Source organism: Paramormyrops kingsleyae, chromosome 6, assembly GCF_048594095.1.
Source record: "Paramormyrops kingsleyae isolate MSU_618 chromosome 6, PKINGS_0.4, whole genome shotgun sequence".
In the NCBI taxonomy this organism is placed as follows: domain Eukaryota; kingdom Metazoa; phylum Chordata; class Actinopteri; order Osteoglossiformes; family Mormyridae; genus Paramormyrops; species Paramormyrops kingsleyae.
Window position 1 is genome coordinate 26954147 of NC_132802.1, and position 22840 is coordinate 26976986.

General features: G+C 43.6%; 2 protein-coding genes across 2 annotated transcripts; one reads left to right on the forward strand and one right to left on the reverse strand.

Moving 5' to 3' along the window:
* dnajc22 (DnaJ (Hsp40) homolog, subfamily C, member 22) lies at window positions 1-4557 on the reverse strand. Its single transcript, XM_023844498.2, has 4 exons — window positions 4518-4557; window positions 2130-2765; window positions 1367-1659; window positions 1-759 (listed from the first exon to the last, which is right to left on the reverse strand). Exons 2-4 carry the CDS (start codon window positions 2680-2682, stop codon window positions 577-579), a joined length of 1029 nt encoding a protein of 342 aa, XP_023700266.1. The 5' UTR covers window positions 2683-2765; window positions 4518-4557; the 3' UTR covers window positions 1-576.
* Window positions 4558-5291: 734 nt separating this feature from the next.
* On the forward strand, window positions 5292-22726 carry lmbr1l (limb development membrane protein 1-like). Its single transcript, XM_023844501.2, has 17 exons — window positions 5292-5489; window positions 13623-13707; window positions 15775-15808; window positions 16206-16345; window positions 16822-16925; window positions 17025-17148; window positions 17417-17485; window positions 17578-17642; window positions 18396-18468; window positions 18556-18642; window positions 18735-18811; window positions 18901-18978; window positions 19098-19171; window positions 19289-19379; window positions 19467-19533; window positions 19852-20013; window positions 20600-22726. The coding sequence occupies exons 1-17, from the start codon at window positions 5427-5429 to the stop codon at window positions 20692-20694; spliced, it is 1488 nt and encodes a 495-aa protein (XP_023700269.1). The 5' UTR covers window positions 5292-5426; the 3' UTR covers window positions 20695-22726.
* The last annotated feature ends 114 nt before the right edge of the window (window positions 22727-22840 follow it).

The following is a 22840-nucleotide window of genomic DNA, read 5'->3' on the forward strand; positions in this document are numbered from 1 at the left end:
TTATACAGGTTATTGATCTGTATTTTATATTAACATATTCAACTCACAATGCTCTTTACAGAATAGTTTAACTCTTCTTCTTTATCCATGTAATATGTTTTTGCCAATTTGACAATATTACCAGAGATATCTGTAAACCTTTTTTCTAAAAAAACAAAAGAGAGTGCTCCATTTAGCTGTCCTATTACACAGGAGTGGGTGAAAACAAATGTTAATGCCACAATAATTGCTTAGATAATTGTATTTGAATAACCAGTCCTAGCATCATAAAGAGAAATGTGCAATTTCTGAAAAAGTCAATGGGTTGTTCATTTTACATTTGTGCACCTTTGTACATCAGCCTGCCAGGATTAGTGGGTCCCTGCATTTCATTAACACTGTAAAACTCTGTGCCACTTTACAATTAGGCTACCCATATAAAGAGTTTATGAATGGTTTATTATCTGGTTATTAATTAGGTTGTAACACTTTGTAAATTATTAATAGACAATTTTAAACAAGTTTCTTTTTATTTATGAGTTACTACCATTTACAAGTGGCAAAAGGGAGCCTTATTGTAAAGTGGCGCCTAAAACTCTATTCTTGCTGGGTTTTCTTGTGTCGTTGCGTCAGTGTCTCGTAAGCCTCCTGGATCCTAATGAACATCTGCTGGGCCTCAGTCATCTGCCTGGGGTTGTGATCTGGGTGCCACACCTTCACCAACTCCCTGTAACTGCGTGTGATCTCCTCCATGGTGGACCCTTCTCTCACCAACAAAACCTGAAACACCAGAGTTTTGCAAAACGTTAACAGAAGAGCACATCTCTAGAAACTGCAGCACTTTGGTAGCTCAGCAGGTGGCGCTGTGGCCCTGCACCACACTTGGGTCTGTTATAGATTTTTTTTTTCTCCTGTGTGGCGCTCCACTCTCCTCCCATAGTCCAAAGACGTGGTTTAAATGAACTGTTACATCTAAATTCTCCTGGAGTGGATGTTCCCTCCCTCGTCAAGTATTTCCCAGGATATGTCAAAGGCTGCAATGTTTGCCTTGAAGAAGCAGTTTTGAAATATGGATAAAAGCATAAATTACAGGATTATTTCAGAGAGTCACTCGTTGGGCTTCTACATGCTCTAACACTGGAATAAGTATATACAGAGACTACATTTGCTGTTTTTTACTTTACGAGACAGATATTTTGATCCAAACTTGAACTTAATCTGTTACATATCTTAAATTAATCAATTCAAGTCGATGGCATGTCTGGTGTGGAAAATTAAAGGTTTCCTCCACATGCTGACAGGATTATATAAAGAGATGCAAGACTGTACAAATGTATGTGTGGGATACGTCAGCCCTCACATTCCAGAGCCTCCCACATAGATTCACCTGCATTGCCTCTTTCTCTCGCTGACTGTACTCTCTAAGCAGGACCTCCAGCACCTTCTTCCAGCTTTCCTCTGGTAGCCCAGCTCCCGTCAGAGCACGCAGCACCTTGTATGGAAGCAACAGGAAGTATTCCAGCACCCCCTGGAGCCAGGGGAAGAACCACAGCGCATCCAGAATGGCCGACACGCAGTCCACCAGGTAGCCGAGGGTGGCAGTCGTGTTGTGAAAGACGCAGTACCCCAGAGGTGCAGAGAAAGCCAGCCAGGCAAGACCCAGGCGGTACAGACGTGGACCTAGGGAAATTGTAGATAGAAATGGGTTAGTGATAAATAATAGGGAGTACATGATCCACAAAAAAGAATATAACTGTGTTAATCTCTTAATAAGAGATTTTGATAATAGAGGGAAAGTGATTAATTGTCATTGCTGACACACAACAGCCAAATGTGTCTCCCGTATTTAACCCATATGTGACATAGCAGGGGGCAGCTAATTCAGCATCCGGGGAGCAGTGCCTTACGCAGGGTACATCAGTGGTACTTTGCTGGTCGGGGATCCAAATTGGCAACCTTTCAATCACAAGTGCGCCTCCCAATCCATTAGGCCACCACTGCCCCATAATAAACAGTGTGATGGAAGTCAGATGTATTATTATTGTTTTTATTAAGTGATATCACATAGGGTACCAATAGCAAATGATAAATTAAAGCTGGGCTTTTGGTAACACATGGGGCAGAAAAAGGGGAACGGAGACTGAGCCTACCGAGCGGTTCAGGTGGCTCGTTTGCTGCCAGGGGCTCTTTGAACCTGCGATGCCTGGTAGCGGTGATGCTCGCAGCCAGGCTGATGGGCAGGGGTGAGAGCCTGCTCCCGTAAAACAGCGGCGATGTCATGACGCAGGTGGTGAGGGTCTTCTGCAGGTCCGACGTCTCTCTGCCAGCACAGGACACCAGGTGCACCCCAGCACCCACGCAAAGTGGCAATACCAAAAGGTAGAAGAAGTTGAGGGAGTTCAGGGCGATCAGGGCCACCGTACCGAAGTAGATCCCCACGCAGACCTGGCCAGCAAATCGGACGGGGCTTACTGGGGGAGGGCGGGCGTTACGGTGTCTCACACCATCCCCGGCGGCCTCTCGGTTTACTTCACTGACGTAAGCAGGAAGGCGGAAGACCTCCCTCATCCATCCCACTCCGAAGCCTCCCAGGGTGAGTAGCCACAGCAAGGCGTGGCTATCCCTCCCCAAATAGAGGTGGTGAAGGCCCAGGGGACCGCCTATTACCCATAGTGCATATGTGATGAGCAGTCCTTTGGCCATAAAGGAATCAGCAGCCAATGGCAGAATGCTTGTCGTTCATTTAAAGAACCAGTCCCATCCTTGCCAGTGAGCTTCTCTGTTTCCTGTAGTGCAGAGGAAAATTATCATTCTTCACACAAAGAAGTCTTGAATCTAGTCTAGAATCTAAGTTACAATAATAATGCTCTGTGGCCCTGCTTAGGATAGTTGGTTGAAATATAGAAGACCTGTTTATTTTCGGAGCAAATTAAGTTGTGCAATAGTCCATCAATTCATCATCTAACTGTTTATCCTAGCCAGGACCATGGGGGGGGGGGATAAGTCATCAGAAGGTGGATATCCTATAGGACCCTGCTGTACACCCTGGATAGGATACCAGTTGACCCAAGATCACATTCATACACACATACAATTCCTCTTTGAGCAAGTTAGAGGCAACAGTGAGCTTAACTGCATATCTTTGTGCTGCAGACAGAAACCCATGTGAAAATGCAAACCACATGCACAACAATTAATACGACTTAATATAAGTAAATATACTATATTCTGTACTAAATATGCCTCAATGTACTTTTAGAGTTAGCTGAAAAATGTGATTTAATATGTAAAAAATATATAAGGATTTGATGGTTCCTACTGGTTTACAATGATTTATTGTAAATGGTTTATTTTAATGGTTTGAAATAAGGTTTTGGTTTACAGTGCTGGCTGTCATCCCATTATGGTAGTAATCATGCTTATAATATTTATTTACATATTGGTACTGTACAAATCATTGTATAAATCATTACATACGTCTGATCAGTTAATTATGACCATTTTTTCTTGTCACCTTAATTCTGGTCATTGGATTCTGGAACACACTCTGCTTATTTATTTATTTTTTAATTCTGTTGCACTGTTTAATTAAAGGGGATAATAAAGTTCACCCCTGCTGAAAAAATCATTAGAAACCATTAAGCATTTCTGGTGGTTTATACTGGAATTTAATATTTTCCTAGTAGTTTATAATGGTATCTTAATGGTATGTAGTGTTTCTAATGGACCCTGTTGTTTTACATAAATTAATCCATAGGGAAATCTTCTGCCGAGTCCTGCTGGTTTCTGATTCTCTTTAATGGTATTCTGATGGGTTTGGCCTGTGATTTTGCTTCATGATGATTATCTGTAGTTCCTAATTATTCTTTTATTTATTAATAGTCCCTTGTATTGTACCAGTAGAATTAGAATTTAGTGATCAGTGTTGACACACCACGGCACACAACAATGAAATGTGTCCTCTGCATTTAACCCAAATGTGATGTCGTGACATAGCAGGGGGTGGTACCTTTCTCAGGGTACCTCAGTGGTGCCTTTCAATTACTGCTTCCCTAACCATTATTAAGCCACCACTGCCCACCAGTAGGAACCTAATTTTAAACCATTAATAGCATAAACTATTGTAAACCAGTAGTCCCATCAAATCCTGATGGAAAGTTGGTTAATGGAAACTAGTTTAGAAAACTATTTAGACCAGTAAGAACCTTTAAATCCTGATGAAAATGTTAATTCAACCTGATGGAAGGAACTAATGGAAACTACTAGCCCAGTTCCCGTTGGGAATATTTTGTAATGGAAACTATCTTATATTTTCCTAATGGTTTCTGATGATTTTTTTTCAGCTGGGAAGCAGAGTTAGTCATTTCGAATAAACTTACAGATCGCGATGTAGGCTCTTTATAATCACCATACAAGCTCTGTACGTGCTATCTTAACATTTGATGAAATGCAACTCTCTCTTACTCTCTCTCTCTCTATAATCTCTCTATATAATATACATACACGCACACATAAACATACATAGCATTAAAGCTTACCTCCAACTCTCCCGCAAATGTTTCTGAGAGTACTTTTCACTGCATTTGGACTTTGTATCTTAATTGTAAACTGCACAAGTCAACACTCGAATGCTTCCAGCCCTTTAGCTAGTTCCTCTAACGATTAAACAGTCCTATTGTAAAACGTGGGATAACGGTGGATAATAAACAGAATACAGTTTTTTTTTTACAGGTTTGGAAATAGTAACTGCAATCGCCCAGCCAGTAATACAGCCCAGTTCAGTATTTTTCACTGGAATAAACAAGGTACCACCAAGATATTGATAAGAATCACAACCCTAACAATCGACAACTCTTCATGGTCTTGACTGGATTCTCTTGTGCGGTGTTCAGTAAGACCCGACACTCTTCTACTCTGTACATGACTGACAGCAAAGTATTTCAAAGTTTTAATCCAATAATAGCACAACATCAATATTATCAAATGAAGCTATTTTGCTTTTTAACTTTATTTTATGCATCATTATACATAGTTCTTTTTTCAACATAAAGTTCTGCTGTCCATCATTTCTAAAGACATCTTCAATCAAAATATTAATATTCTCAACTTCCTTCAAAACACAACTATAATTTTAATTTATTTATTTTCCAAGCCCCGCCCATACCACCATCTGGCCACACCCAATATTGATGTACGTCACAGAGTGGCCGCCTTTATCCCTCATAGTCTTTACATAATGCCACGCCCAGCTCTTTCCCAAACCCCGCCCTCGCCCCGCCCCCGCCGCCTGTAATATTGTGAGAAGCATTTTTGAAAACCCTCAGTCTCCCCACAACCGCTGGAAGCACGTTGGCTTCAGCGCGAACAGCGGGGTGGCCTTTTGATCCGCGTCTCCCTTGTTGTTTAATCACTCTCTTCTTGACGCGACACGATATGATTGTCCGAGGATGGAAGCAGACGACGTGTCGGTCAGGGAGCAGATATTCCACGACCGAGTCCGGGAGATCATCGTAAGTAACCGTTACTGTCCACCTTACCGACGCCAAGACATGGGGTCCTTATGAACGGGCGAGTTAGCTAGTTAGCTGCCCGACCGCATTGACGATCGCTGTGAGAATGGTACCTCGGTTAATTTTCTTTTCACCTTATGTTTGCGTTTAGTGGAGAAGAACCCGAACATTAAGATGGTAGATGGATGAGTACTTTCACTAGTCACGCCGCTTTTGTTATAAGTTGCGATTTTGTTGTTGGTGATCAAACCAGTTAAACTGACTGACTGCGCAGCCGGTGATTGATGCGTGAATTTCTTAAATTAGTACTGATTTGGACAACCAGTCACTTATAACTTAACTCTTGGGCACTTTAGTAACAGTACCAGTTATGACGTTACCCAGGTTGATGGTAGTAATCATGCTTCCATAATGTATATCTGCTTCATTATTTCGAATGTTTTTGGCCGGTTAATTCTGCGCTTATTTTTTGAAGGTAAGGGTTTGAGACCTGCTTTGATAGGTGTCTCTGTTTTATGCCACATCTCTAAGCAAACAAAAAAAAAAACTGCAAATACTGGTTTATGGAGTGATGCAGTTACTCTACCCATGTGCACGCCGTCAGGCAAACAGCTTTTACAGACTCCGTGTCATTTTGTTAAACAGCATTTTTTTTTGTGTGTAATTCCTTAGAGAGAAATTCAGGAACGTTAAACAGCAGCGGGACTGATGGAGGGTCCTTAAGGAAATTGCTGTCTAATAGTAATAACTTGCCATTAGAGATGGAAGGTCCATTCTGAAGAGGGTTGGGAAATATGGGGACTGATTAGACCTCCTGGGAGGGTGGAGTGGGGGTTGGGTGCTAGTAGTTAATGATCCTGTGTTTAATGTATACCTGTAGTTTGAGTGGGCTTTGGTGTTTCACAACACAACCTGATTTCTGTGGGCAATGAAGATGGTGGAAGAGGGCTTTGCAACCTGGATGCTGATGGGTGAAATCACTTTGAATAGGCTCATTTCCAAATTATGTGACCTGATTTGCTCCTAAAAACACTGGGTAAATAGTACTAACAGCATTTATGACGAGCCAGGTTGGTAGTCTGTTTCGTGCCTCAGTCCACAGTGGGTGTTGCGTCGGTCATGACTGTACGCCATCCTGGCCTGTGGCACCGTGACGTGGAGAACATTTACAGCTTTGCTGAACTTTGGACTGCAGAAGCTCTCCAACGAAACACCATAGGACAGACCCTTAACCTCGCAAAGCTCAGCAGTTCTCATTTGATCTGACACAGTCTGTCGCAGACTGTGGTTAATCAGCTTGATTGAATGGCCGATAAATCAATTGTAAATTTGTAATTGGATATCATAGGACAAACAATGGCATTTTTCGCATACCGCCAGGCATTGTAGAGTTACTGACTGGTAATTTTAAATGCAAATTGTAGACATAACACACTGATCAAATTAAAAGTTGCTATGTCTTTTAATTTAGTTATTGGGTTTCTTTTACTTGAAGAAACTGCACAAAGGAAAATCAAAGTTTGACTTGCAGCCATGTAAAATGTATTATTTTTTTAAATTACTTATGCAAAAATGCTGCTGCACTCAGTGAAGACAACTGGTCAGCATAAAATATTAAACTCTTCAAGATGCTAGAAGACATAACATGCATCTTAGGCTTTGCAGTAATGCAGTCCATCATTGTGGTGGGATCATTCCATGTTTAATTCAACTAATTTCCAAAAAGGTTTCTGCATAAGCATATTTGGTTTTTATGAAATGTTCTTTGGCTTTTTTTAATTATCCCTTTTGAGATGATAGTGCCTGTTCTACACCACAGGTACCAAAAATATCCAATTCAGAGTGTTTTTTTATGAGCTTTAACCATTTTTTATATTACACATACATGGCTCAGTTTATATTGGAAAGCCCAAAAAGGTACTATTTTTTTTTTCTTCCCAGAATTTTGTTTTATCCAGATCAAACACAGTTGAAGCTACTGGGCAATAGACACTTATTAAATAACTACCACCAGAAACCGTAGAAGGCGAAACCTTTAAGTTAGTGTCAACCGAAAATGCTTTGGCTTAGACGATTGTAAGTAACAGGTGTTTCTCCAGTTTGTCAGGTAAATTCATTTTCAAGGTGACTAAGAGCAGTATTTTGCAGGGACATGCAGTGACAGTATACTTACTCAGCATTTAACAGGACAGTTATGTAATATGACAGATATGTCCAATACTGAAACAGATTTGGAGCCAAAGAGATGGTGACTGATAATATTGGTCAGTATGATTTTACAAGGCCAAAGATTAGACCAGTGAGAACGCAATCGGAATCTAAAACAAGCCACTTATTAGTCCTTTACATATTAGTATACTATAATTTCTTTTCAACTTCCAAATTATTCTTCTGTTGGCTATTTTCCTTGTTGTAATAAATTCATTTCATTTTATATTTGTATTTTCCATCAGTAAAAAAATAAACAGCTGCAAGTTCTTAGTTTCAGAACTTTATTCACATACATTATGTTCAGAAATATTCTGTGTATAATGAAAATCAAATGAATGCAATGGACATCCTTATGGGCAAACCTGTAACATGTAAGCAAACAAAATATGTAACTGCCTTTCTGCATGTAGCTCCATGTTTGCATAAAAAGAGGAGCGTCTGTATTTTTGATGGTATTAAAAATAATACCTTTGGGATTATTACCAGATTATACCATAATTCTACATATTGCCCAAGCCTACTAGTCATACACCAACAACCCTTTGACTAAACTTGCTCGAATTCCCAGCCTAGCAGTGGTAAATTTTATCTTACGGGAATGGTAGCTTCACAGCATTTCTTTCCAGTGAATGTGCTGGTCTGGCTGTGTTCCATATCAGTCCAGAGTACAGAAAGTACAAGCCCACTGCACATGAAGCCATGTGCCACAGTAATCACCTAGCAAATTCGATCTGTCTTATTAAGAAGCTGAATTGTTTGTTCTGTCGAAGTCCAAGTCATCAATTCACCATCTGCTCGAATAACTATTCACAATGGCCCATGTGAGCTCTTCTAAACCCCTTCTGCTCTGCAAATCCTAAACCTAGTCGAGCCTTTGAAGAAACTTCTTTACCACTGCGTTTCCTCATTTCTGAATACTGTGTCTGGAATTTGGCCATGGGTAAAATCACCGGCCAGTTGCTGTTCCCATTGCCGAACATTCCTCTGGACCGAATGTAAAGAATGGGTGGGGAAAAAAAGCTTCCTGGACATGGCTGCTAACCAGTCCCAGTATTTTTTACACAAGCGTCGGAAAAGAAGAGCAGCAGATGCATTCAGACAGAGGCGCGTGCTGTGCCTTTAAGATTCCCACTAGTTCTACAGCATGTAAACCCTGTGTCCTGCTGAAAGGGTGTATAAACATGGAAAGCGCATTCTATTTGGCAGCGATTCTGTTTTCTAGACCTCCCCAGGACTGCTGCTTTGAGTAGGATGTTAGGCCCCACAGTGCATTTGCGGGCACCAAACCTACTTTTAACTAAAACCGGTCAAAACCTCCTGCTTGGTGCTTTGGCACGCAGCTCTATCTATATGGAAAAAGGAGAATCCTATACTGGCCAAATTGCAGGTCCTAGTTCACGTTTCCTGGATGTACCTGGATCTGAGTGTAGAATCTGGCCCCACTGCTGGTAAACTAGGTCAGCAACACATCTGCCCCTCTGCAGGAAGGGGGCCGTGGGTGCTCACGTGTATTTGATGTTTTTCTTATTTGCCAGCTGTTCCCTGATCCCTTATGTTTCTTTGTTGTTATTCTCCTGAGTGCTGCTGGGACAGACCAAAGTAATAAACCCTGGGGTGTTTAAATGAGCAGCTTTTACCGATGGAATGGGGGGGGTGCCAAAGCAGTGAAGTGTTCTTTTGGCGCACACAGTTTTTAAGGGCGAGTTGCTGAATGGCTCTCGAGCTGCACGACCCCGGCGTCTGCCGTGCGCCTCTTGTGAACTCGATGCCGTGTTTTCAGCCCTACAGGAACTCAGGAAGCGTGATCTGCTCAAACGGCTGCCAGGTCTTGAGGTGCTGTTCAGGTCTATTGTTTTCGACAAGCTCGTTCAAGCCCAGAGGCGACTGCCAGTATCCTGTGAGGCAGCCTTTTCCATTCTTCCTTCCCAAGCCTGGTCTGGACCATACTTGTGTGTGTTTCCCTTCTGCATATAATGTATTTCTCCCCCCCTTGTTTTCAAAGAGAGAAATCGAGTAGGCTTTTATCTGCTGTCAGATTTCGGGATGGTATCGCAAAGACCTGTCAGGTAGCACGAGCTCTTTGCACCCATAGTAGGTAATTTTAGTGAAGCACGTTTTTATTGTGCAATGGCTGGGTGGCCTTTAGGGTTAGTTTTACAAATGTAATCCAGGTGAGTCTGAGAAGTGGAGTTGGAGGAGTGGCAGGCTGTTGGCGTGTTTTTCTGTGGAAAAAAATAACTTGACTTGAAATGCAGGTTCCAAACGTAGGAGGTTCGTGGCTGTAGTACGGCTGTAGTACCCCTGAAGTAAGTCCTGGCTTCACGTGCCGCTGCCTGGGTTGTGCACAGCTGAACTGTCTGCTTGCATGGTCCTCGACTATGGTGGACATGTGTGTAGCGTAGTTACTGTATTACCTGGCTTTACTGGCTTTAACTTTCTGGTTGTATTGGACCAGAGTCTGTGTAATGGGTGTACAATGAAAATTAACGTAATTAGCGATGGCAGCATTTTTAATTTTGTTGCATCACCCTTTTTGAATCTGATGAAATTTGCCATGTGACTTACTCATACCTTCCAGTGCGATTTGCTTGTTTAGTTCAAATTTTTCCTTTGACATACAGCACCTTTTCTACACAGTGGGTAGCAAAATAATACGTCCTATAATTCAGAGGCTCAGCTGCAGCTCAATGGGAAGCTCAAAAAAAGTACTTCTCCATGGTATGGAAAAATCAAAATTCCTTTAAGGTCAAAGTTCACCCTGCAAAATGCATTTTTTAAACTACTTTTACTCATTTAAAAACCTGGGAAGAGCATGGATTAACAAGTTGTTTTTTTTTTTTTAAACAATGAAATAGAGTGCTGTTGTGGTTAGCACTGTTGGGGTTTGAGTTTCCTCCATGGCTCCACGTGTGTGGAGTTCACAAATTCTCCCTATGTTGGTATGGGATTTTTTTTTCAGGTTTTCTGCCCCCCCCCCCCCCCCCCCATCGAAAAACATGCAGAGGTTAATTGAATTGGAGTGAGCAAACTGTCTGTAGGTGTGAAGGGTGTGTGTGACCTGTGATGTGCTGACACCGCATCCTGGGTTATTCCCTGCCTTTCGCCCTTACGTTCCAGTATAAGCTCTGGACCCCCCAGTCCTGAATTGGACAAGCTGTTATGCAAAAACGTCTTTGGAAATATGTTGAATTAAAATGGAATGACCCAGCACTGATAATTTTAAAAATGTGTTATAACAAAAAATCAAGGAAAGCCATTAAGCAAACCATGGCTGTGACGAACTGAGGCAGAGGGAGGTGGGACTGAGGTTTCAGGGGGCAGGGGGTTGCTGGAGGGCACACGCATGTGTCGAATTGTGCCAGTCACTGTCCGTCGCCATAGAGACATGGTGACGGTGTTCCGTGGCCTTTAGTGCTTGTTAAGTGACCTGCAGATATCCATCAGCTGGGCGATGTGACTGTGGATACAAGAATCGATTTGTCTCCCGCCAGAAAGACTGCAGGAGGGCAGAAGGTGGAAGGAAGTAACCCCTCATCCGGGCATTTGCTGATGCTTCAGTGCTGAAATTCAGTGAGGAACAGCTGACAGAATAGTGGAACCGCAATAGTACTGTCACAGCTGAAGACTACTACATGAGATACCGGAACTGTCTTTTTATATATTTCTTTTGTATTTCGGTCCACAAGGTCGCCTTGTGGTTTTTCTCTAAAAGCTTTAGTTTGCCAGCAGTATGAAGTAGGACTGTGCGATATGACGATACATATCGGGTGACGAAATAAAGAAATCTGTCGTTTCAAGTTAAGCTCTATGATTTATTTCTTAGTGTCATAAATACATCTTTACCGGCAATGCTTTGTTATTTGGATGATGGCATGCAACGTTACATGCCACCCCATGGAATGCGGCACTTGTTTGGAAGTTTTTTGTTTTTTTTATTGCACTTGATAACCCACAGAAGTCAATCCACAAATATGTACCTGATCCACAAATATTTAACTATCCACAAATATGTATTTTTAAATTGGTGTGTAAAATCACGTGCACAAAAATACGGAGTAATTTATACACATGAAACGTGTTTTCCACATTTGTGTTTTGCACATGTGTGACTTCCCTCCTATTTGCAAACTTTACCGCAGTGTTGGAGTTAAGGATTAAACCCAAACGGGTCTCTGGAATATTTCAGTATAGATCCTCATATTCCCACATACATCATCAAGCAAGAGTACCAGGGACCCTGAACGTGGGTTCGGCCGTGGGTTTAAACCTTAACTATGACGACGCAATAAAATTTACTTTACATTCTCTTTTTACATTCAGTTTTCCGGCTGTTATATCTTTCAGCAAAAGCAAGCGACACCCCTTGGTTTTCCAGATTTCTTTACGGGCGAGTTTTAACTTAATAATTCAATGTTTGTGTGTGCACTTCACGTTGAATAGCTTAGCTGTCTTTAGTCACTTTTGTACTTCAAACGGACACAGTACAGTTATTAGTAATGGAAAAGTATTACGAAACTTTACAAATTACAAATTTCGAAAAATATTTCCACACCCTGACCTCGTGGGGGTTCCGTATACTGCAGCTGATCTGTAGGAAAAAAATCAAAGGCATCACTATCCACAAATATGTATTTTTATTTATTCATATCTACAAATATATGGACCATTTTCTACATGTGAAAATAGTCTTGCATATTTGTGGATCACTTCCTGTCTATGTGGATCATGTTACATTTTTGACTTGCCTCCTGTTTGTCTCTCTTTGTGTGATTCATACCAAGGTTGATCTATAGAAAAAAAACCCACAAGTATGACGTGTGTAATATAATGTAATTTCTTCTTATCTTGATACATGATATAGATATTGTATCTGAATATGAGATCACTTGTATCTGTATATGAGATTTTGGTCATATCGGACAGCCCTAATATGAAGGCATATTGAATATTGTCGCCACAGCATTAAAACAAAAGTTTTCAAATATAACAACACTGGGAAATGTATTTAAACATTTTGTTCTTGATTTAAAAATAAAAAATAATTAAAAAAATGGAACAAAGGAAGTTACTGACAAAGCAGCCCCCTTCCTCTGTGTGTTGAGTCTTTGTGCTTTAGTGCTTTACATTAATTGCATCCAGTAAACTGGCTCCCCTTAAAGTTAAATTCAAAAGAACAGCAAATGGAAAACAATGTACAACAGGAATATTTCTCCTAAGCACCTTAAATGTCTCTTTGTCTCCTTCCATCTTCGCAAAATAATAAATTCCAAGCTTAAAATTTAGGTTTTGCTTAAGTTCCCGGAGACACATTGTAAAGTCTGTTATCGTCGCGACTCCTGCCTCCACCTGTATTTTTATTTTCTAGGATAAATGGATAATCTGCTCCCCCCCAGTCCCACCACCATCTTTGTCATTTCTGTTTCCTTTTATAATTGCTTGTTCTGACACACATGCTGCCATTTGTCAGTAGGAGTTTGAAGGGCAGGTGGCTCATGAATACTTTAATTCTTACTTCTTAAGCTTAGTGTCGGTCATGTCTTAGATGCATACTGGCATATTTAGGTCAGTGAGGCATGAAGGCAGTGAAAGCAGGATCTCAGAAGATCTGTCTCAGGTGCTCTGTGTGGCCCTGCCCTCGACAGCCATCAACCTGGGTTCGATCTTCTCTGACACATGCACGCTTAGACCTGTCTGGCTCAGCAGGGGTTGCTGTCGTGTGGCTGCAGCAACAGGGCGGAGCCAATCCCCTCTAGAGTGCCATTTTAGGCGATCCCCTTGTCCTCCGTGGTTAGGGCCGTTGGGAGAAGTGGCTGCCATTACCTGGGCACCTGTGGCAGGTACAGGTGCTCTGTTGGAGGAGAGGTAGTGAGTTATGACTGTTGTCCGCTGTGTTAATGTAGCTTTATTCTGCACCCCCACCAGATTTGCATCCTGCTCTTCGTCTGCCTCTACATCGTCTCCCACCTTATCATCACACACTTCAAGAAGAGCGCGGAGTTTGTGGTGGGTGAGTATCCCCGCCCCTGGGACCCTTTCTGCTCAGCCCTGTGCCTCTTAGCTGCGTCATATTTGTGTCATGGGTGCGATGAGCACAGGCTGGGGGCTGGAACACCATTTGGAGTAGGTGGGAGTGTGGTGTTTGTGTTCCCACGCCTGCCGGCCCACTGAGACCCTGCGTGCTTTTTTGCATTTTTTTATCGGGTTGTTTTCAGCTCGTGCTATTTTAAGGCTGTTGATTGGGTTTTCAGTAGGTGTTTCAGTGAGCCATGTCAACCCCCCCCCCCCTCCACTCATCTGTGATTGTCCTGGATCTGTAGTAGTAACTTCTTTGAAATGTAGCAGTGCTACAAATTAGTGAAACGAGTAAGTGAGCAGAGCTTTCTGCCCAAGTTGCAGCCGTCGCAGGATCGTTCACTCAAACAGTCACTACACAGTGTTTGAAGACTTCCCCCACCTCACAAAATGAGCAGAATTTAGAAGAGAATTGACAGAGGTGGAAAGTTTAGGTTCAGAAAGTGCACATTCAAACCAAGAACTTGTTTCAACCAACCAGTTTAGCATAAAGAGTCACATTCATCGAGTACTCAGTTGGTTGGTTGAAACAAAGTCTTGGTCTGGATTTGTACTTTCTAGACCTGAACCTCTGAGAATTGAATAGAATACAGTAAAGTGACTGAAGATGACCTCCCCACCAACTGTATTTTCAGTTCAGATCACTATGATACCTCATAATGCCAGGTATCCGTTAATTATCTGGGTCAGGACACTGGTGAATAATTGCTTTTTGTAATTAGTCACTATATTCAATAGACAATAACTGGCGTGTCATTTTTATGATGAAGTACTGGGAGTGTTTCATCTGCAAGGAATGGAAGGAGTCTGTTTAGGGGTAATAATTTAAAATGATCTATTGTCTGTGGCAAGACAAAAAGCTTTCATTTTATAGAGCTAACAAAACAAATTGCATTGTAGACCTTCTTTTATATGTCAGCATAGAACCTCTTAAGGTTATTGCATTTTTAAAATGGGTATTATAAACAAAATGATTTGGAGAAAAATACATAATTATGCGCTTCAGCCATATTTATTTTTTCGGAAATGCAGACAAATTCATTCAAAGTCATTACTTTTTCAATTATGGTCATTATTTTGAGCTTTTAGATTAGGTCAACATTTTGGTGTCTGGATGATGACTTATTTACTGCCTCAATCTCCAGCTTTTCTGGTGTTATTGGAAAAATACACATTTCTTAGGATAATATGCCTGTTATACTGTTAAACTATTGTTTTTTTTAAGTAAAAAAAATGCATTCTGAATAAAAGCTTTCACTCAATCAAGGTTTTGAAAAGTAAATCGATTAAATTTTCTTCTTACTGTGTGTGAATTTTTTTTCCTATAATAGAACATTTTTATTATAATATTTGCTATAATTAAAATGCTTACTCAAGAGTAATGGAAGTCTGTTTGCCGGGGATCACAGTGAGTGAGCGCAGAATGTGCAAACGAAGCGGCAGAAGTGACCATTAACATACTGGGGCAGGAGTTGGATGCGGGAGGGCACAGAGGGCTTGGCACAGTGCCCCCAGAGCTCTCGTCATGCCCACAGGTATTCTGAGCATGCGGGCTAAACGCTCCTGTTTACCCACGGGAACGTTTTGTGACTCGCAGCCTGAGCCAAGCTGATCTGTGTCTGCTTGACAACACGGAGAAAGATTGATTTGTTTTCCGTCGTTTGCCTTCCCACTGCCTGCTCCCACTTTTCGATCACGGCATTTACCTCTGTCAGCTCGCTCTAAATCTTATATTACAAACTCGTAAAGCACATGTCTTTCTGCTGTGTCATAGGTCCCTAAATCTTACACTTGACATGTTTTGTGTACTGTCTTAGAGGCTGGATATTTTCTTGGCTATGTGTGCATATACCAGAACGGAGCTACTGTCAATTTTATTTATCTTAAACGCTGGTATGTGAGCAGTGCGTGTCATGACTAATACAGCTGGCTGCCGATTGGTGGGCTGAGCCCAGCAAACTTGTGGCTGTCGCCAATTGATGCCCATCTGTTGCTGTTTCAGATGACAGTGAAGATGCCATGGTGAACAGGATTGCGTAAGTAGATTCTGATTTCCTAAGACACCCCCCCCCCCCATCTGCTCGTATATTTCAGTTTATTACTCTCCACGGTGTAAGTTAGGGTCAGACCGAGCTGCTCTTGGAGCACGTGTGTATTCACAGGCGTCTTTAATTGTAATTGTTCATCCGCGTGCTATTGAAATGATGCCCTGTCTGTCTGCAGCTGCATGAGCCTCTCTGTCCTATTTTGTTGCCCTTTGTCCCTCCACAGTGGCACCTACTCCCCCCCCCCCCCCCCCGACACACACATACCTCTCTAACTTCACAGATAGTCACCTGTTTTGTACACCCATTTCAACATGCTAACGTTTCAGTCCCTCCCTGATAATTCACTGCCTCTCTGCCCCTCCCTCCTTTCTCATCCCTCCCCCAGGCTTTGGCTGTGCACCTTCACACTCTCCGTCGCCGTGGGGGCCGTCCTCCTGCTGCCCCTGTCCATCCTGTCCAATGAGGTCCTGCTCTCCTTTCCGCACAGCTACTACATGCAGTGGCTGAACGGCTCCCTCATCCACGGTAATCCACCCCTCGCCGCCCCACCCTGAGACCCACGGCCTAGCAGGCTAGCCGAGCAGCTCTGGCCTCCTTACCTGCCACCCAGACTATCATGGTGCCTGAAGAGCTTTCCTATCAGGGTGTGATGAAGGACCCTCCTTACCAGTGTCTGTGGGGTTGAGGTTGCTGTTAGGGGTCTCTCTGCTCTCCCTGAGGAACTCCTTGCCTCTACAACTTACTTCCTGTTTATTTATTTTTTTGCACGTCGACATGAAATATCTGCCGTTCACTTCGGGAGTCTTGAGAGCGGGATTGAGGGTGTGATGTCACTGAGGCACAGCCTCATAATGCGCTCCTGAAGCAGGCTTCCTGCTTTCTTGGCCGCTGTTATGAGCGCAGCTCTGCTTTTCATTTTCATGAAATGGAAAACGATGTGTGAGCGCTTCTTTCAGACCCTCTCTCACACTTTGAGTTTAACGCACGTGCTCCCCTCCCAGGGCTGTGGAATCTCGTCTTCCTCTTCTCTAACCTCTCCTTGGTGGTCCTCATGCCCTTTGCCTACTTCTTCACCGAGTCCGAAGGCTTCGTTGGCTCCAAGAAGGTACAGCGCAACCGCACGCTGGACATTCCTGCCTTTCTGCCTGGCGGTTCTGCGTGGGGACTTGCGTGCTTGACTCCGCCTGCCCTTTTGTGCCCGCAGGGCGTGATGGCGCGGGTCTACGAGACGGCTGTGGTGCTGCTTCTGCTCACGCTGCTGGTGCTCGGCATGGTGTGGGTGGCCACGGCCCTCCTACACCAAGATGCGGCCCGGGAGAGTCTGTACGGTGAGTCACGCTCCACTTTCCTGTAGCTCAACAAGTAGAAAACGACACTAACAACGCAAAGGTCATGGATTCAATTCTCACGTAGCACAAATTATAGCGCTTCCCTCTACTGTAAGTTGCTATAAGCATCAGGTAAATGTGTAAAAATGTAAACTGTAAAGTGACCTAGTCCTGTGCGAAAACAGCACCACCTGTTGACATTTGGCTGAAATGACACTCACTTTTTCCAGTAAGACTGCTCTCCCCCCCCCCCCCCTCTCTCTCTCAGACCTGTGGGAGTATTACCTGCCATACCTGTATTCAGGCATCTCGCTGTGTGGGGTCCTGCTGCTACTCTGTAAGTACACCCCCCGGCTCCCTAGCACTGCCGGGACGCACCCTGACTGCTGTGTCATCACTCTGTCCCCTTCTGCACCCCCTTCCCTGCAGTGTGCACCCCCTTCGGACTGTCCCGCATGTTCAGCGTCACTGGAAGCCTACTGGTCAAACCACGAGTAAGCTACCGCCAGTTTATTGTGCTTTTCATTTTTATTTTATATTACATTTTTTTCTAATATTCCTAGATTAATTTGTTTTCACTAGTTTTATTTTATTCATTTGTTCATTATATTTTAAATATATCTTTAGTAAGCAATATTTATACTTAGTTTTTATATATTTCAGTTTCCATTTAAGGTTTAGTGATTTATTTCTAGGGATAGATTGAAAATTGTAGCGCTATTTCATGTGTCTGATCTTCAGAGAATCCTACACGAGTGGACACACAATTCACATTATGCACTTATGTCGTCAAAACATGTTCTAGGTATTATGAAATGGTTATTAAACAAAGCAAATCATTACTATAGCTAAATAGTATGTGAAAATGGTAACAAAGTATTTGACCAGGGATGCACATGAATACGTGCGACAATCGATTGTTTGTAAAAGCGCAAATGCGTACTTATTTTATGTGCATTTGCGCTGCTATGATAAGAAAATACCTTGCATTTTCACCTGTATACCACAAATAAAGTTGTTAGCATATAAAGATTAAAATACATTATATTTTGTTTTTATTTATAGTTAGTTTTGCAAGCAGTATTTACTTTTTGTTAAAAAAAAATTTATTTTTGTACTTTTATTTACGAAAATGTCGTCTTATAGTTTCAGTTTTCATTAGGTATAATAACCTTGCCTCACAGCTGTGAGCTTTACCCGTGCAGAGGCTGCAAGCATCTAATGCTTTCTCTGTGTCGCTCTCTCAGCTCCTAGAGGATGTGGAGGATACTATGAACTGTGCTTGGCTGGAAGAGGCCTCTCTCTCCAGAAAGCTCTCCAGTAAGTGTGAGCGACAGGCCGCTAAATGGATCTTTCAGATTGCCGATGGCACATTAGGATGAGACTGATGTTTGTGTGTCACTGCAGACAGCCCCAGCTCGACCTGGATGGCGCTGAAGGTGGAGGCTGTGAGAAAGGAGCTGTTTAGCACCCGCTCTAGGCGTGTCGCTCTGGGTAAGGATGGCTGAGAGACCCAAAATGTCTGTGTGGGGTTTTGTTTGTTTGTATGTTGCAGTTTGTTTATATGGCCTGCTTTTAACCTACAGAAATGCGACGGCGTGCATCGCCATGGCAGCGTAACTTGGGTTACCCTCTGGCCATGCTGCTGTTGCTGGCTCTCACGGTAAGGTGGCGCCGCCGGGCCTCTAGCATGCAGGCTGCCGTTGAGGCGAGGTCCTCAGTCTGACGCCATCCTGCTGCCTGTCTGCCCAGGTCGTGTGTGTGCTGATGGTTAGTTTCCACGTGTTGGAGCTGCTCTTCGACGAGTCTGCCATGCCCAGAGGAATGGAGGTCAGTGACCCCGCACTGGCCTGCAAGCCACGCTGCTTATTGTAGCCATTTTGACCAATTTTAGGATTTTTAAACAGGCATGCAGTTTGACCAAAGGCTTTTGTTTTCGCCTCCGCCAGGACCCCCTCCTGGGAGCAGCTTCCTTCTCCATGTTTGGCTCTCTGGGAGCCACAGTTCAGGCTGTCCTCATCCTGTATCCTTTGTGACTCGTCACACAACATGGTACTGGCTGTGTAGGTCTATCGTCATTTTTGTCCCACTCGGCGATCCGTCCCATGTGCTGCGTCTTGTCCTTGACACAGCGGCTCAGGTATCTGATGTTGTCGTCGGTGGTGGGCTTTTATAGCTCCCCCCTCTTCACGGGACTCCTCCCCCACGCTCAGGACACCACTCTGACGCAGGTGCGTCTTACAGCCGCTCGGGGGGTGGGGCTACATGACAGGCAGGTGTAGCAAGAGCCCTAAAAGGGTCCGGTTCTCTGCCCTCAGATCATCGGGAACTGCGTGTCCCTGCTAGTTCTCAGCTCAGCACTGCCAGTCTTCTCCCGGACTCTGGGTGAGTCGTGTGTGTGTGTGTGTGTGTGTGTGTGTGTGTGTGTGTGTGTGTGTGTGTGTGTGTGTGTGTGTGTGTGTGTGTGTGTGTGTGTGTGTGTGTGTGTGTGTGTGTGTGTGTTCCTTGCGATGATGTATAGGGGCTTTAACAGACTGCAATATCACTGTTCTCCAGTAGATGTCACTGTCAGACGTACAAAAGCCCTCAACACATAGATGGCCAATGGCCTAATGACACTCAAGTTTAGTGCGTGGACAGCATTATACTGTAAAATCAAAATGTTCCTCTGCTGTTTTTCTTCTTTCTGCCATGGCTTCTCAGGAATCACACGGTTTGACCTGCTGGGGGACTTTGGACGCTATAACTGGCTAGGAAACTTCTACATCGTGTTCTTGTACAACATGCTGTTTGCGGGGCTGACCTCCGCCTCCCTCATCAACACAGTAACCTGGGCCGTGCAGAGGGAGCTCATTCGGGCCTTTGGTGAGTTTCTAAAATGTCTTCTGTGGTTAACAGTCGCAGCTCTGCCCTTGGGCCCCAGTTTAGTCATGGCTTGTGGGAAGGGCGTCATTCTAAATCTCACGCTCACAGCGTTCAGTGGGCCTCAGTGTGTCAGGCAGATCAGTGCTTTTTAAAATGTCTTCTGGGGGGGGGCTGTGACCGCAGTGAACGGGTGCATAACCCCCACGTGAGAATTAGCCTTCTTTCTCGTGCTCTCGGACGCCGCTGCGTGCCAGAGGTGTTCCCCATACAGGCTGCGTTTCCCTGTGGGCTGGACTCTTTCCTCAGATAGAAAGTGTACAATTCTTTCAGGAAGGTGGGGGTGGTGGGGACAGGAGGGTGTAGGGGGGCCTCTCGGTGGAAGCAGGCCAAGCTATTGAGCCCCTTGAAAAGACGCCCTCTCGCTCCCCACCTAACACAAACACGGCTCCGCTTGAGCACGGCTGCAGGTCCCCGGGCCTCGCTGGTTCTCGTCGTGGCCCTTGGCACACGCTCTGATTTTCTTCCCCTCCCACCACCCCCAAGCTTCTTCCCAAGTTTTACACCAAGATGACCCTTCCATCCACAGGTCTCCACAAGCTTCAGAAACTGCCCTTGACGGTGTCCCGCTCCACAGTCCCCTTCAAGCTCCTCGTCACCAGCGGATTGTCCAAGATCCAGTGATCCGTCGTGTCGGAGCATCATCGAGGCCTCACTGGCATCTTTCCAGTGGACGAGAGTAGCGGCGGCGGCCCGGTCTGTGAGACTGGCTGTTAACGTGCGCGTCAGCTGCACAAACAGGGACACGTGGTGCCTTGCAGCCGGCACTGTGAGGCCCTGGAGAAGTCAGGGGTGCGTGCGTATCCACTCCTGCGAGATCGAGTTTCGAGCTGTCGTGAGAAGACTGCAGCCGTCCGCACCACCCCTCTGTCTGTTTGGGTTCAGCCTGTACTGAAACCCAGAAGCCTATTCAGCACGATTCCTGGCAGAGGTGATTTCTGCCCGTTCAACACTGAGCACAGAAAGGGAAATTCTGATTCAAACTCATCCAGTCTTTTCAGAGAACCACGTCATGGCTGTGACACGATTTCCTTTTCCTGGATCAAGCTGGATTCTATTCTTGCTTTGGGAGGAAGGTTAACATTTAGACACTTCCTGTCTATGAAGTGGTCTCTCACTCATTACCCTCAGGCCCCCCCTGTGAAATAATTAATTAAATTTTTTTTTTGTAGCCATGTTTTTATCCTCTAACCTTTTTCATCGTGTGAAGCTGGTTTCCTCTCTTTCTGTTCATATTGCCATTGAGACTGAGGAAGATGACCACAATGCGGGAAAAATATATTTATAGGCTTTTGAAAGGAGAGAGAAGCTCAGTGTAACATGGTCATGCAGAGAGCTACATCTATATGTATATTCCAGTGCACATTTGAACATGTATTATGGTCATTGTTGTCTGTGTCTGTACTGTTGCATTAGTTTTACATGGGCACTGATTAAACACATGTTGCCATGGTGCAACCACTGGAAAGCCAGTGATGGGAAAGAGTACTATTGGCTATGGGTGGCCAACAGTCCGAGACCAAGTATAACTAAACTGTTTACTGTGTGTGTGTGTGTGTGTGTGTGTGTGTGTGTGTGTGTGTGAGAGAGAGAGAGACACCAAAGTGCAATAAACTCAGACTAGGTTTGGGGGTTGGGCAGTCCCTGTGATTGTTAGATTTATCTTTGGTTACTGTCCTGAAATTGATGGAGACTTCAGTAATGCAGTGCGTCTCCAGCGTCCTCTGTCCGTGTGCTCATGCGCATGAGTGTTGCTTGTGTCATTGTTTAGATGAATGTTTTTAATTTATATGTTAGTGTGCAGTAAGATTTTTGTTTTTCCAGGATGTGGCATAACCAAAAAGAAACGGGTGTAAACAAGTGTCTTATTGAAGCCTCCTGAGCTTGAGTTTTAGGGAGGAATGAGAGGAAAAGGTAATACTACTTAGACCAATATAGCTTGTCAGTCTATGTGGATGTTAATTGCCAGTGTTCTGGCATTTGAATTTATTAGGGTTTAGTCAAAGAGCAAGGATTCGGCTAGCTGGAAGTCTCTATAGGAGAATTGTAAGCCTTGTTTTGCCGAAAGTATATATGACCATAATGACTTTTTCAGTTTACATGCTTTTGAATGTATGTTGAATCTCCTTGCGTCTTTCTCATCTGCTATAGATGTTTTATGAACAATAGCGATGCCATACTTGCCTTGGACTGAATCCTCTACCTCTGGTTTCCAGTAGAGGGCAGTATTTTATCCACACGTTAGTTTGCTCAAACCTTCAGTAACATCAACTGTTCACATCACTAAATTGGGATATCATTATAGACATGCCCTCATTCCACCCTCATAAAGGTAAATGCTAAAATACAAGTTTAGTTGACTTCTTGCACAAAAGAGGGTTTCTTCTAATCAGAAATAAACTGTGATTATTCTTACTGTGATTGAATTCCTTTCAAGGGACTTTTATTTGGGTAAGTTTAATGTAGAAGTGAATTGATGTTTTTAGTTACCATTGAGACTGGAGATGCTTTTTTTAATCTTTTTTTTAAATAATTATTTAAATGCAGTGCAGTTTTGCGACTTTTGATGTTCCATTTTTACACGTGAGAAGGTCCTGTATTGTGAACTGTTTTCCTATGGGGGAAGAAATTTACATTAAATGTGTTTTTCAGTCTCCTTTGTCTGAGTGGACTGGTCATTGCGTGTGTGAGCAGAGTGCATCTGTATCACCCCAGCAGAGGAGAGCCGCTATCTCGGATCTGCCTCGTCTGTGCACTCCCCTCATGTCTG

Excerpts from the sequence above, each read along its gene's own strand:
- dnajc22 (XM_023844498.2), bottom strand. The coding sequence starts at position 2,682 with ATGGCCAAAGGACTGCTCATCACATATGCACTATGGGTAATAGGCGGT. Across the intron at positions 1,660-2,129 it reads CGAGCCACCTGAACCGCTCG|GTCCACGTCTGTACCGCCTG; the intron begins GTAGGCTCAGTC and ends CAATTTCCCTAG. Across the intron at positions 760-1,366 it reads GAGAGAAAGAGGCAATGCAG|GTTTTGTTGGTGAGAGAAGG; the intron begins GTGAATCTATGT and ends CTGGTGTTTCAG.
- lmbr1l (XM_023844501.2), top strand. The coding sequence starts at position 5,427 with ATGGAAGCAGACGACGTGTCGGTCAGGGAGCAGATATTCCACGACCGA. Across the intron at positions 17,643-18,395 it reads GCCTACTGGTCAAACCACGA|CTCCTAGAGGATGTGGAGGA; the intron begins GTAAGCTACCGC and ends TCGCTCTCTCAG. Across the intron at positions 18,643-18,734 it reads CTCTAGGCGTGTCGCTCTGG|AAATGCGACGGCGTGCATCG; the intron begins GTAAGGATGGCT and ends TTTAACCTACAG.